This window comes from Clinocottus analis, unplaced genomic scaffold (genome assembly GCF_023055335.1).
Source record: "Clinocottus analis isolate CAN_PGR_092001 unplaced genomic scaffold, fCliAna1.0.p SCAF_13, whole genome shotgun sequence".
NCBI classification, from domain to species: domain Eukaryota; kingdom Metazoa; phylum Chordata; class Actinopteri; order Perciformes; family Cottidae; genus Clinocottus; species Clinocottus analis.
Genome location: NW_027175854.1, coordinates 13341032 through 13356612, shown reverse-complemented (window position 1 = coordinate 13356612; position 15581 = coordinate 13341032). Strand labels below are relative to the sequence as shown.

General features: G+C 43.7%; 1 protein-coding gene across 1 annotated transcript in view; it reads right to left on the bottom strand.

The window, feature by feature from the left end:
- Positions 1-15581, bottom strand: part of dcc (DCC netrin 1 receptor) — a 205214-nt gene that overhangs the window by 105989 nt on the left and 83644 nt on the right. Inside the window, exon 5 of the mRNA XM_068574751.1 lies at positions 15377-15513. Within this exon, the coding sequence (XP_068430852.1) occupies positions 15377-15513 (137 nt within the window). The remainder of the gene's footprint in view (positions 1-15376; positions 15514-15581) is intronic.

Genomic DNA, 15581 nt, shown 5'->3' with positions numbered 1-15581 from the left:
CCGATTTCAATGGGCTGCTTTACAGCACACGCCTCGAGGGGAAAAAATACTCTCAAAAACTTCCAGAAAAGCCGCCTCCTGTCTATGATCTGAAGTGACTGCTGGTGAAGCGTCTGCAGGCTCACTGCGTTGTAAACAGGAAGGGAAGCAGGGCGGGGCGGGCGAGGCGGCTGCCGCGTTCCAGCTGTCGTCTTCCACAATCTGGACAGCTGCTCGCGGCCGCGACGAGCAGAGACGGGAAGCAGAAGCCATTTTTAAGGCTCGGCGGGCACGAGGACGAAGCCCGAAGCCGCGAGGCGGCGAGCGCCGCGGCAACGCTGTCAGCATCAAGACAACAAACATTCTCTCCCCGTCAACAAAAACACACCCGGGAACGTCCTGTAACTGTCAATGAACACACACACACACACACACACACAAATGTTCATGATCGTGTATGTTCAGATGTCACAGCTTCCTGTGCCCTGTTACATACAAACACATACAACACAGTGCAGGGCAAAGGCAAGCGGCTTCAGAATATTTCCCCATATGTGTGTCTATTTACAGATTAAAGGAAGGATGGATGGGACGAGGAAGGGAAAAAAAAGGAATAAAGTTAGAAAGAGGACAGTTAAAAAACGATACAATGAAGGGAAAAGGTAAGAAAAAGGAAACAAAGAAAGAGAAGGGGAGAAGATGAAAAGAAAGGAGAGAGAAACCAGGAAGGAAGGTGACAGGAAGTAGTGAAAGAGAGCAAAGACAGATGAACTAAAAGGTGTGAGAACAGGATAGGAGATGGATGATTGAAGGGAAAGAAGAGAGGAAAGGTAGAAAGTCAGCAGAGGATTGGAGTTGTGTATGTGTCGCCCATCGATACGTCGTTATCTGTAGGTGTAACTTCATCACTGCAGTAATGCTCTAATTAAGAGCCAACGATTTCCCTCAGACCCCGAGCCGCTGCAGCAGCGACACAGCGCCGCACAAACACACACAGGCGGCGACACGAGTCCAGGAAGCAGTCCGACACGCTGAACACTCGACACGCAGCAGCACACGTCTGAAGCGATCACATGTTCTTCGATGAGGGCGCTTCGATCGATCAGCAACCGATTTTATGTGTTGTGATAAGATACAATGTGATAACATGGTCGGAGCACCCTGAGTTCATGTTTTTTCTTTTGGTGGAAACATTCGTCAGCGGACGAAACACAAGACATGTACATTTCACTTAGCTTTCTTCATTTTTTCCCTTACATTTTCGCTCTATCCACCCTACACACGACAAATGGGGAGCGATTGGGGGTTTAGCGTCTTGCTCAAGGACACAACAACGCAGGGTTCGAACCACCGATCCTCTAATAGAAAGACGGGCACGCTAACCACTGAGCCACAGCCGCCCTGAGACCTGTGTGCGATGTGGGATCCCTTCCAGCCCCCATCTCCAGGTGACCCCCAGGAATCCACCAACATTGGCTTTCACAAGAATACGTATTTCTGATTGTGAAAGGTGGTGTGTACCTGTACCAGTCACACACGAGGCGATCATCTCTTCTCATAACGCACATCCTCTCTCATCCATCTCCTCTAGTAGCACATGACCTCTGCTGTCTGAACCGTTTCCTCGCTAGTTAGAGTACCGAGAAGAGAACATGCTGTTTCTTCTTCCGCCACCATCTCCCTGGTGGAAGACGACTGCTCTGCTACCGATTACCCAGCAGCCTTTGTTGTGTTGGTGGGAATTCCCTCAGCGTCCACTGATTGTTTGGATGGGTTTTTTTTTTCCTTCTTCCCGCAGAGCCGCGAGTCTAACACTGATTACCTGGCCATGTGAGGAGACGTGTTAACAAAAGCTCGCTTTTCAGGCGACGCTTTGTGATGCGAAACAGCAACGAGAAGGACGCCGCGTTAAAGCCATTCTACTTCCTGCTGGAAACAGCTGAGAGCAGCCATTCATATGATAATAAAGACATATCAACAACCGGCTGACCTCTGCCAGACACAACAAGACTTCTCGTCGCCTGGATAAGCACACTCACCTGGAGCATCATCATTTAATACAATGACAAAGGTTAATGAAATATAACGGAACAAAGACAATGTAAAACTATAAGGGAATAATGTGCTGCTCTCTCTCTCTCTCTCTCTCTCACACACACACACACACACACACACACACGCGCGCGCGGTATCAGTGATGCCGCCTCTCTATAGCTGCACCATAATGACTTCCACTCAGCATTCAAATGGAAATCAGCTCAATCGTTCATTTCAATGAACATCTGCTGTGTGTGTGTGTGCGTGTGTGCGTTTTTGTGTGTCTTTGTGTGTGTAAGAGAGAGAGAGAGAGAGAGATACACACACTCAGTTAAACTCTTTTCGTGTGAACAGAAACTCGTTAGCCGCCTCTTTATATCTGCACTTAACCACCAATTATCTGTCATTAAGTGCATCCACGGAGGCCCACCTCTTACACACACAGACACACACACACACACACACACACACACACACACGCCCATGCGCACACACATACACACACACATGCATGCACACACGCACGCAGGCACCCACTCACACACGGGCACAAGAACACACACACACACACACACACACACACACACACACACACACACACACACACAAACACACACCGTATCCGTCTCTGTGTGTGAAACACTCGGCTGACGTTAGTTGCAGCTTTAAGCGACACAACCGCTGTGTTGCTGCTTAAAGACTTTTTATTTTTCGAAACATAGTAATTTAAAGTGATGTTTAGCATCTATATGTTTCTTCTGGGCAAAAAAAGTGGATTTCCCTGTTCAGAAATGTAATATAATTTGAGCTTTCCATGAGTTAGTGGCCCTCGGTGCTTAAAGGGACCTGCTGTTATTTAGTGTTGCACTATTTTGTATCGCACAAGAGACCTTTTCAGAGAAAGGCTTAAATCAAAGCAACAGAGGCTAAAATACTCTGATGTCGAGTCTGCGGCAAGGTCCAAGACATGTCGATCCTGTCTCGATCCTGTCCCACAATGCAACTGAGATATGATATGATTTCCCATGAGCCTCCCTGCCAACGAAACACACAAGTCTTTCTTGGTCATGCTTTCCATATATATATATATCAGATGCATATTTTGTACAATTTTGTAAAATGATTGAAATTTTAATTAAACGATGACATTTTCATTTTTCAAAACGAGCGTTTCATCTTGTAACACACTGACAACCGACAGTACAGATGCAAATATAAAGTAATCAGTCATCTTACGCACAGAAAACAGAAGAGTAAATGACAAGAAGTCATGCGATGAAACTTTTACCCACTGAAGGTAAAGAGACTCTCTTGGTTGCATTGACGGGTACCTGGTGGAGACACAGGAACTGCAGCAGCCCGATGAATGGAGTCATAAACTACCGTCTGTCTGTACGCAGTGGAGTAGACCGTGATGCACAACAGACCCTTCCTCTCCGCCCCCACATGCGGCAGAATGATGAACATGTGACATCCACAGGCAATCGTCAGCCTGGAAATGACATTTTGTACGCAGCGTCTTCTGTTTGTGTTTGTTAAAACCAGTTCATTTATTTCTGAGCCGCTGAGGAAACTCTACTCCTCCTCATCCGCGAGAATCCTTTGTCTTTGTGCACTGGAAACACATTTCCTATCAAACCGACGCTCCGAAACAACGGAGGACTCCTCATTACAGGGATGAAACTGTTCCCGCCGAGAGCCGCTGATCTTCCTCTCGCTTTGCATTCATTTTCAACAGAACCGCTGAGCGAGCGCGGAACAAATCCGAACGTTAATCAATCTGTAAATCGAGTTGCGGGAGCAGAGTTTAGAGAGCAATGAGGGGGAAAGTGATGGCGGCCTCGAGATAACGACGTCTTAATCTCAGAGTGAAAACACACTGCGATAAGCTGCTATGGAATGGTATACGACCCACGTCCCCACGGGGCAGGACGCGCAGGGCCGCCTTGGGGGAAGTCAGCTGATGTAATATGAAGCGACAGAGTCCGTGCCGGCCGGAGGAAGCGAAGGTCAACGCTGGCTTATTTCGTGACGTAATCTACGTTCTCTGTTAATGAGCATTAGCAAACATCAGCCGGCTGCTGGGCGGCCACGTGTTTGACCGAGCAGATGCACTTCGGGACGCGTTCGGATTGTAAATGCCAACTCGGGATTATCCACTTCCGACTTTGTCCCGGAGAAAAAAAAGTTGTCAAAGAACATAATTTGTTCCAGTTAGCGTGAACAAAATGAACAGTGCTGACAACTATAGCAGGTGTAATTGATGCAAATGAATGAGAGTCTGTGTGTAACCTTCACCTTCAGTGTGTAACAGTCCTTTCAGAGAGCCAGCGCACAATATGAGGCCCCGGCCCAGCTAATTGGAACAGGGCTCTAATTAATGTTATTAATTACACCTGGGTTTATCCTGCAATGACATGTCAGAGCGGCTGCCGTGGAACGGCCCTGTTGAGGTGACATGCTGTTCTTATCACAAAGAGAGGAGCAATTACAGCATCGCTGAAGGACCGAACACCAGGGAGCACCCCGAAGAAGGAAGAAAACCTGGAAATGATAAAGTAGTGGACAGGCTTTTGTTTACTTTCAACCGCAAAGGAAGACGCGCGTTCATTTCATTTCAAAGACAGGCTTTTATTTCTGCTGCGCGGTTTATTGTATTTAGTTTGCCCGCCGTAGTTTAATGTTGACCCATTGTCATGATAAACTCACACATTCCTACAGCACTAATTACCTCCAGTGAAGCCGATGCAGAAACAACCTGCGTTCTCTCTCCTGACCACCAGGGGGCGACTCCTCTGGTTGTATAGAAGTCTATGCTTCATGTGTTAAAGCTGTGTTCTCTCTCCTGACCACCAGGGGGCGACTCCTCTGGTTGTATAGAAGTATATGCTTCATGTGTTAAAGCTGTGTTCTCTCTCCTGACCACCAGGGGGAGATTCCTCTGGTTGTATAGAAGTCTATGCTTCATGTGTTAAAGCTGTGTTCTCTCTCCTGACCACCAGGGGGAGACTCCTCTGGTTGTATAGAAGTCTATGCTTCATGTGTTAAAGCTGCCTTCTCTCTCCTGACCACCAGGGGGCGACTCCTCTGGTTGTATAGAAGTATCTGCTTCATGTGTTAAAGCTGCGTTCTCTCTCCTGACCACCAGGGGGCGACTCCTCTGGTTGTATAGAAGTCTCTGCTTCATGTGTTAAAGCTGCGTTCTCTCTCCTGACCACCACGGGGCGACTCCTCTGGTTGTATAGAAGTCTATATAAATGACTCTCATTCTCTCTCAGTAAACATTGTAAACATGAGTTTCTGTCTCCACGTCTAGTTTCAAGTCTGCGTCAACATGGCGTGATGTTCAGCCTGTTTGGATGTCCATGTTTGTCTCTTCAGCGGCATTACGGTACGGGTGTAGAAGACTTTTCCACTAAAATGTTACCATCTTTAGTTTTGAATTTTTAAAAAAAGATAAAAGGATAGAGCCATAAAATATGTGTGACGTACAGCTTCAGCTCTCTCCTGATGAAATGAACTCAGAAGTGATCCTCTGGATGAGAGGACAGCATCCTCCACACACAGGTGTGTTTATGATTCATTCGTCAGTACCAGCCGCCTTTCTTTTCGTTTCTATAATTTGAGGCTGTATTTTCTATTTCTACTAAAAACATCTCTGACGGATTGTTCTCTGTTTCTGAGGTTTTCCTCCTCGACAGCGGCTCGCAGCAGGAGGACACAGAAGATACGCAGAGCGTCTAATTAGCTTTGTGTGGCCCTCGCTGTCCGACTGATCCAAATCCGTTCAGATCCGCACTGTGGCCGAGAGACGCAGCCGGGCCCAGACACCGGAGGCCGCCTCACCTGTCCGTCCCGGCTGGAGCTGTCTGTGCGGACAGGTGAGGCGGGCGTGAAGCTAATTGCTGAAAACAAACCGGCAGGAAGTGAGGCCTCGAACAAACTCTGACATCACGCGGACGGAGGGAGTAGTGGTACAACGCACCATAGAACTCAGAGTCACAGATCGGATCAGAACAACAGAAAAAAAGGGCGCAAATATAAGTTTGCGCCCTTTTTTCTCAGAGCAAGTTGTTTTGCCGGCGATACTTATTGCTGATAATTGCTGAATGCTGATCCATGTTAACAGATACAGATCCCTTTGTTGTTCAACTATAGCAGCTGGTCGAGAATGATCCAGATTAGTTGTTTTTTTCACCCCAAAAATCCTTTTAACCACTATGAACCCACACATTCAAAATCTCCTCATTATACTTTGCGATATTAATTGTGTTTTTCTTTCTTCATAAAAACACAGAGTTCAAATGATGAGAAAATAACTGATTATATTTTCACGGATTAAAACACATTTTGTTATTTGTAGTTTTCATGATTATCAGGAATTGTAGAATCCCAAAAATATTGTCTGCTAGGAAAGCAGACCGTGGCGCTAAAGCGATTGTGTTAACCTGCGGTCTGAAGCATGATGGTTAAAGTGTAGAAGGAAGTAAGGAAAGAGGAGACGAAGGAAGGAAACAGAACAAAAGATTGTGCTCAAACTGTAAAAAAAAAAAAAAAAAGGAAAAAAAAATCCTCAGAATAACCTTCAATTCTAGAAGGATTTTACGTAATATCAACATGCAGATGGCGGGATTAAAGACAGCAAACAAACAATGAAATGGAGGGCGAGAAGATTCAATGTGCGGAGAGACGACGGCAGATGCTAAAAGTGAACAGATGTCTACATCCCATCACCTCACGCTTCAAGTTTCACCAGACGCCGTTCTTTCGGGGGGGACGAGGCTCCTCCGCAAGGTCACGCGTGGCGAGCCATATCTCATGACGCCTTTAAACTGGAGGGGAGTGGCGGGTGCTAAACACCGAGCGGGTCAGTCATGTCGGGGTCAGGTCGTGCTGAAAAGTCACGTTAAGTCCTTTTGTCTCTTAAGCTCTGTAATCCAGGATTTGAACTCAATCAAGTCAAAGAGGGGGGAAAAAAGGACGGGTCAAGATGATTTGATTCGTTGACGGGGGCGTCCCCGCGGGGCATTATGAAAACCTGTGAACAGGAAGAAGAGAAATGAGCAGCGGTGGACAGCCTGAGACGGATTAGTCTGAACATACAGGCGCTTTAATCCCGCTCATAGGAGAGATGTGATTAGAGTGCTGAGGGAGACAGAAAGACGGATTCAGAGACAGAAGAGGATGAAGAAATGAAGACCACCGTGAGTTAGCCATCAGATGTTCAGCAGAGGTGCATCATGGTACATGGATGTGCGTCGTTCAGGAACCTGTGTGTCCTGGTTTCACGGTCCTGTTGACCGCTGGGTTGGTTGTTGATCTGTCAATAAACTGTGTGTGTGTGTGTGTGTGTGTGTGTGTGTGTGTGTGTGTGTGTGTGTGTGTGCAAAGGATTTGACAACAATAAGAAAAGCGCTGTCAGTTTTTATATTTTGGAGGCTATTGAACACCGAAGGGTGTTTTTGTTTTGAAAATGTTAATGTCAGTTTATATTTTTCAGCTGTAATAAAATGCAGCACAGAAATGCCACATGTTGTTTTCAGGAGGAGCGCGATGTGTCTGAGCTTTTTCACCGCAAGTGAAGGCAAAGCATCCCTCAATTAATGAACACACACTCTTTCTCCTTTTCACCTCGACTGTAGCAGACCACGTCCACTCATGCCATTCTTACCTTTCACAATAAGAGCCCAGGACATACACTGTATGCAGGCCAGTGTTCTGCATGTTCATGTTGTTGCTGTGTGAAGGTTTTAGGAGCTGTGATAAAGGGAACTTTGTGGTTTTATGGTGTGCATCGTATCCTGAAGCTGTTCAAATCTGAATCATGTGATATTTTGAATATAATTTGTAGACAACTTCTTCTCCTCCAGCATCACATCTACCTCTCTATGGTCTCCTGCGTCTCAGACTTCAATAACACAGAGACACGGTGAAATATTAAAAGAAATATGTCAAAGTTAAATCAAGGCACAAGTGATATTAAACAGATCCAGATGTGACTTTTCTTTTTTCCCCCAACAGACAAAGTTTCTCGTCATCTCATCAAATTATATATAAAAAAAAACACTTTAATAGCTTGGTGATGCAGGATGAGTGGAGATAAAGGAAAGGGAGAAAAGAAGAACAGAAAGGATGACACTTAAACTACTAAACATCTGTGTTTTTTTCTTCTTCTATTTCTTCACCTGTTCAATGAAAGCAGGTATACCAGATGGCAGGGAGAGTTTCAACTTCATTTTGCTGGTGCCTTCTCCCGCCCCCCCCTCTCACACACACGCACACACGCACACACACACACACACACACACACACACACAGGCACAAACTGTGTGGTGCTCTTTCCGTTGTGCTAAGCTAAGTTCATTCTGGACTCCACATGCTCTCTGTGCTGAGGGCAGAGATGACTGTGATGAAAGTGAATGTAATCTGGTAGAATCTTTCCTGTGCGGTGACAGAGCCGTGTAACACGGCACTCCTTCTTTATTAAAGACGTTATAACACAGTGTGCACTTACTCATACGGCTTTAACAGATATTTATCCCTCTGTTCCTCCAAATCCCTGTGATACTTCAAACTGAATTAAAGTTATTTTTGGATTCAAAACAGCTTCCAGGACGCTGCGTTTATTCTTTTCTTTTCATTATGGACACTTTACATCCCATACATAGCTATCTGAAAGTAATGAGCCGTTCATTGATTCTGATTCATTTTGTATTTCATTGATTATTGCTGGTGCTCTGTTGCATAATGTATGTGTTGCTGTTGACTTATTGATACTTGATATTATAGTTCATGACTAAAAGGTGGCATTACATTAAACGTGTTCTTATTATTATTACTTTTATGGCTGAAGTGGTCCTGGACTTGGCTGGACTGGTGAACATATTGACAGACTTAAATCCTCCTTCTGTATTAGTGAAGACTTCCCTCTCTCTACAGGAGTCCTGTGACCCCTCCTCTCTCTCTCTTCTCTCTCTTTCATGCCTTTCCATCGGCAGCTCGGTGTCTTCGGGCGAGCGGCAGCAGGCCGGCCGGTGGCTCAGCGGGGGAGTTTGGCAGCTCGTTAAATGTTTTCTAAAACACCCACAGTAATTCACAGAGGCTGTAATTAATCAGGAGAGGAGCCCCGCGGGCCACAAGCAGAGAGAGAGAGGGAGAGAGAGAGAGAGAGAGAGAGAGAGAGAGAGAGAGTGTGTGTGTGTGTGTGTGTGTGTGTGTGTCATCTTTCCCGAAGAGGGACTTCATGATCCCACAGTGAAGTAAGACAATCACCACAGACCAACGGAGACTAAAGCAATCTGTCTGCTGTGAATTAGAGCGTGTGTGTGTGTGTGTGAAGTGTTTAAGTCGCGCGTGTCTGATCGACCGCTGTGAAATCTGAGCTGCATTAGCAATATCCCCATTAACACCAAACCCCTCTTACTTTAAATACTAGCATGCAAAGCTTGAGGTTAGCGGCGTCTGCAGTGCAGAACAGACTCCTTCATGTCGCGTGTTTTTCTGAGTACGTTCCTGAGTTGAGGGAAGTTCCAGATGGTTTATAGTGACAGAGGGTGAAGTGCCATGTAACATTACATTTCATTTAGCTGACACCTTTATTCAAACCGACTTACATTTCTAACACACACTGTAGACACAGCAACGGGGAGCAATTCAGGATTAATTGTCTTGTTCAAAGACATGGACGAGCACAGCCGGGGATCGAACCACCGATCGTCTGATTGGAAGACTGGCATGCTAACTGAGCGACAGTCGCCCCTAACGACTCTGTCATCAATGTACATCCTGGCTAAGCTTCACACGATAGACACCCCTCGAGCATCAGTTCTTCTTACATGCATAGCGTCCTTTCAAAATAAAGTTCTGTCAGGAAGTTGGCTTTCGGCAACAAAAATATGTACCTGAGTAACACACCTGTGGACTCACATGCATGACAAATGTTAATGGTCACTTCTAGTGTTACAGAGGAAAAAAGCAACACTGTAACAGCATAACAACACTGTAACACCTTTATAACAACACTAAAGCACCTTTATAACACTATAACATCTTTATAACACTGTACCACATTTATAACAACACTGTAACACCTTTATAACAACACTAAAGCACCTTTATAACAACACTATAACACCTTTATAACACTGTACCACATTTATAACAACACTGTAACACCTTTATAACAACACTGTAACACCTTTATAACAACACTAAAGCACCTTTATAACAACACTATAACACCTTTATAACAACACTGTAACACCTTTATAACAACACTAAAGCACCTTTATAACAACACTATAACACCTTTATAACAACACTGTAACACCTTTATAACAACACTAAAGCACCTTTATAACAACACTAAAGCACCTTCATAACAACACTGTACCACATTTATAACAACACTATAACACCTTTATAACAACACTGCAACACCTTTATAACAACAGTGTACCATATTTATAACAACACTAAAGCACCTTTATAACAACACTGTAACACCTTTATAACAACACTGTAACACCTTTATAACAACACATTATAACAGCAAATATATAAAACCTTAACAACACTTTATACCTAATACAAACACTATAATTACACTTTCTAACCCGTATAACAATCCTATAATGACTCAAGGACACGATAATGCCATTATATATTAACACTTTAACACCCCAAGGAAAACAACCTTAAAACCACATCGTTTGTAAGGTGGTCAGGTGGGGATGTTTGACTGTGACTCTCGACAGAAGAGTCTCTTCTTTTCCTTTAGCATCCAGCGCTAGCAGCAGCAGCTAGCTGTCAGCTGCACACTGAATATGACTGATAGCTTCAGTACTGGCTACGTTTCTCGCTGCTTTCATTAAGCCGCTAACAGGAACCGGCTAATGAGCCGGGCAGCACTCATTATTATGAGAAAGAACACACACATTCGTTATCCTAATCATCTAATCATGGTCACTGCCCTGTGGAGTCACAAAACACACTTCTCCATACATCACCACACAGTGGATATTCATCAGCATCTAACTGCCTCTATTTGTGGGAAAAAACGAGTGTAATGGGGCATATTAGCACGACACATTTCTTCTTTATCAGCTTATTGTAAATTCAAGACAGAGACTGTAAAAGTGAGCTCACCCCGTGTCCAACAGCGGCCAAAAAATGCTTTTTCAAAGTTCATCTTTACGCTTATTTTCAATATGTATTTCTCCTTGAGAGTGTCAGAACTAATCTAATTATTACAAAACGACTTTAATACATTATTTGAGTGATAAACATAAATCAGGATGTTATGATACACCAACCTTTCTCGTCATGATGTTTGAAACACGTGTAGAAAATGTCCCTCAATGCTTCCACGCTACTATTGTCACCTGTTCTTCAGCTCACGCTACACACTTCCATCCGACTGATTAACAGACAAACAAACCGAGCGACTGACCTGTACAGTCGACCTCTTGCTGGAGGTCATGAAAACACGTTTGCATTAAAAAGAGAAACTGAGAGCGGCGGACTGCATTCGCTCTGAACGTGTGAATGTTCTGTTAACCCTCCACGAACGTTCACGAATATGCAGAGAAAGTGTGTGTACATGTGGCGTGTCAGTAAACTGTTCACCTTATCAACTAAATTGAATTTGCAGGAAGAGATAAAAAGCAGGCAGACGGAATAAATAAATCCAGAGAGCATTCAGATCGCTGCAGGCTCGTCTCGATAAGAAGAAAACTCCGTTTAAATCCTCTGGCTGCTTCAGTCCTGAAATGTTTTATTAAAGACAGTTTTATGTGAGGAATTGACAGAAATACTAATTGAAACACAGGAAGTGTCGGAAATCGGATCCACCTCCACGTGTCTAGCATACGTGCTGAAGTTCCTCTGCAGGGTCATCCTGATCACATCAGCTTCAAACCACATCTTTTCTTTGAACGGATTCAATTGTGTCCTCCTTGTGTTTATTAGAAGGCGTATGCAGAGTGTGAGTTATGTGTGGATTCATAATGGTTTTAGTTTAAAGGGTTCTGGTGTGCACAGCTTGTGTTTTACTGTAATGGATGCGGTCACGAGTCCCTTCTGTAATGGAGGTTTGTTTCACCGTCGGGTTCATCTGCTCAGCTCGGCACGGCACGAAAAAGACTCCAGCTGGGAGGTCACAACACCTGCAGCAGTGCTCTTTTATGGAAAACGCTTCTTTTCACTCGTTTATATTTTGCTTTCGCAGCTGTATGGATACCTCACATATCCAGCACGTCTCTGGATGCCTGTCAACTCATCAAGATAATGAAGGAGGTTCGTTGAGAGAGAAAGGTACGTCCTCCCAGACACGGTTTGTAGTTATCAACCATTGCAACACACGGTTAAGGAACCAAACAAAACAATGCTACTTCACCAGTTTTGTCAAAGAAAACATGACTACAAACAAAACCAAAATATAACACAAGTGCTCCGTTGATGCAGGACACGAACAGGATGAAAGCTAATTATAAATAATGAACTCAGAGGGATTGTGAAACGTGTCCACATGGACACGTCCCTCTCCCAGTGTCAGATTGATCAAAAGCTATGCATCTTTATTAAATATGACATATTGTTTGGATGTATTGGTTTTCTTTATTGACTAGAGGCTGCTTCCAGCTGTAAACATGTCCATGTGAGCACTCGTGCCACTGCAGAGAACATCGTGGGAAATTTAAGTAAAAAGCTAGTTTTAATCTTGACAGAGAAATATATTATATATATATATATATATATATATATATATATATATATATATATATATATATATATATATATATATATATATATATATATATGTGTGTATATGTATATATATATATATATATATATATATAAATATATATATATATATATAGCTAGCATTGACGCTGCAATTCCTTCTGCATGAAAGCACACAGCGTCTCTCTTGATGGGAACATATCTTCTGGGGGGAAATAGTTTGTAAAGGGTTCAGGTCTGAAGGGCTTGGGTTGGGGACACACAGGGAATAAGATCAGCTCTTCAGTGCTCCTGTGTTTGCCTGTGTTTCTTGTTACATTGTTAATTCCATTTGAATAAAAAAATGCAATGTTGTAATGCCTTCTAGAAACATGGAGTGAGTTTAAGAACACTAAACGATCTCACGATCGTCACAGACGTCGGTGGCACTGATTCAACATGTCAGAAAGAGAACACAGACGCCTGCTGTTTATTGTAAACATCGTGTGATGTTTGCAGACGGCGACTGGTGAGAGCAGAGTGTAAACAGAATATGAATGTGATGTGAAACACAGGGACGGACTCCGAGGGGACGCCGAGACAAAGACATGAAAGGACGGAGATGAGGCCCAGCTGCAAGGAGGCTGAAAACACCCCAAGGTTAATTTGCAGATTTTCTCTTGAGTCAAACAAACAACAGCTGCTTCTGTTTGATTTCAACTATCTGCTCGCAGAAGAGAAAAGAGAAAGGAAATACCCTTTCATTAATGGTAAAATAAAATAAAATAAGGGATGAGCCTTGGATATCAATTTGGGAACCTACAGAAGATAAAATATTAGTAAATCATATTATAACTCGTATATGCTCTTTATATGATTTAACACGACTTCACTGACCACAGTAATGCAACAAATAATGACAGTAGAATCAAGTTCATCCATCAATTTAAAAGATGCAAACAGATGTTTACTTCGATCAGCTCGTTCAATGAATGAATGAATCCAGCATTTTGTCACCATCACTGTTAGATTTGCTATCAAACTGGCATGACGGTGACCAGGCAATACGTAGGTGCATTATTTCTACTGACCAGCAGGGGGCGATTCTCTCAGTGAACGTTGTAAACATGAGTTTATGTCTCAATCTCGAGTTTAAAGTCTTCTTCAATACAGCATGATGTCCATTTAGTAAATGATGGTCATTTAGAGACCATAAAGCAGGGGAGGCTTTAGGGCGGAACTACCTTGTGATTGACAGATCGCTACCAAAGCCGTATACAGCGGCCCGACCACGACGTAACTCATAAAATATGGTCATTACATCACTGGTTGCAAAAACCCAAGATGTGGACAGCCAAAATCCAAGATGGAGATGTCAAAATTAGCAAACTTAAGGCAAAAAAACAAATAGCCGTGTTACTCAAGCCGCTCGATACCTTTCAGAAAGTTTTCTATCTGGAGTGTAAATGAAGAGGGCCTCTGCAAAAGGAGTCCATGAGCAAACAAGCTGAACCTCAACAACACCCAGAATCCATAGCCAGAGACAAAAACAAGAAACTGACCCAGTAAGAGTCAGTTTCTTGTTTTTGTGTCAGGTGGGTTTCAACACTGACCCGCAGCTTTAGGGGAATAAAGCCAAATCCTGAATCTATGAACTCCAATGGGAGTTGTGAACACAGCTTACGATTTGTTCTCTTCGGCCTATCGTCACCAAAGCAAATATTGGACTTATTTGCACAAGTCATACGAGGCTCTCGCGTAAGCTCAGTCAGAAGACCATACTCCTGGACGCCTAAGCCTGTCATTTATTTTTGCATACATCTTCCAATCTTTATCCGACTGGTCTCTCCTGAGTGAAATATCTTCTGAGCAATCTGACAAATGTGTTCTAGACCTTTCTCCCTCGCAGCAGAGTCTCGTGGAATCTGACAACCATGGAAGGCGAAAGCCATGGCTGACTAACTTCTGTAATGCTTAATCTTAATCTGTGTCAATATCTTATGTTCGCCTAAGAACTATAGACATCATGCAGAGACCACGCCCATTAAGGACAGAGGAAGCGTATTTCATGCGTCTCTGATAGCTGAAGCCATACGACAACACCACCCGCCCTCAGTGGAGGGCTGTTTTCAGAACACACCTGAACACACAAGCACCATCACTGTGAATCCAGCAGCAGCTGGGGAGCAGTCAGACAATAAATACAAACATATGATATTCATGAAAACCTCCTGAAGCAAACAGACCGCTCCCATTTTATATTTCATGACAGCATTTTGATGCTGGGTGGGATTCTGGCTGAGAGTGGCAGCGGACTTTTCTTATTCTATTTTCTTATTTTTTGGAATTCATTTTATTATTTGGGGAGGTCAGGCTGCTTACTGTTTCCGGTCAGGTTTATTTACTTTTTTCGTATGTTAGAATTAGCTTTAGGGCATATTAGCGGGAGGTGGGAGGGGGGTGGGGTTTATTATTTATTACATCATTATTTATTACATCATCCATGAAATCGAAACATCCGCCAGCTGGGGACCTTTGTTGCATCGTCTCTCTCTTCCCTCTTTCCCTATCATCTCTCTACCGTCACGATCAACATAAAAGCAAAAATGCGCCAAAAAAAGTGTGCACGTGGGCTCACCGAGTACACTCAGCTCCGTGTTTGCGGTGATGTTGTGATTCTTGTTGGCGGCTGTGCAGCTGTAACTGCCAGAGTCGTCGTCAGTGACACTCCTGATGATCAGATTACTGCCCACCAGCAGAGAGTACTTCTTATTCCTGCAGAGGAAGGAAGAGTGAGGTAGATTTGTTTGAGCACATTATTTCTTTTTTTTCAAGTTAGCTTT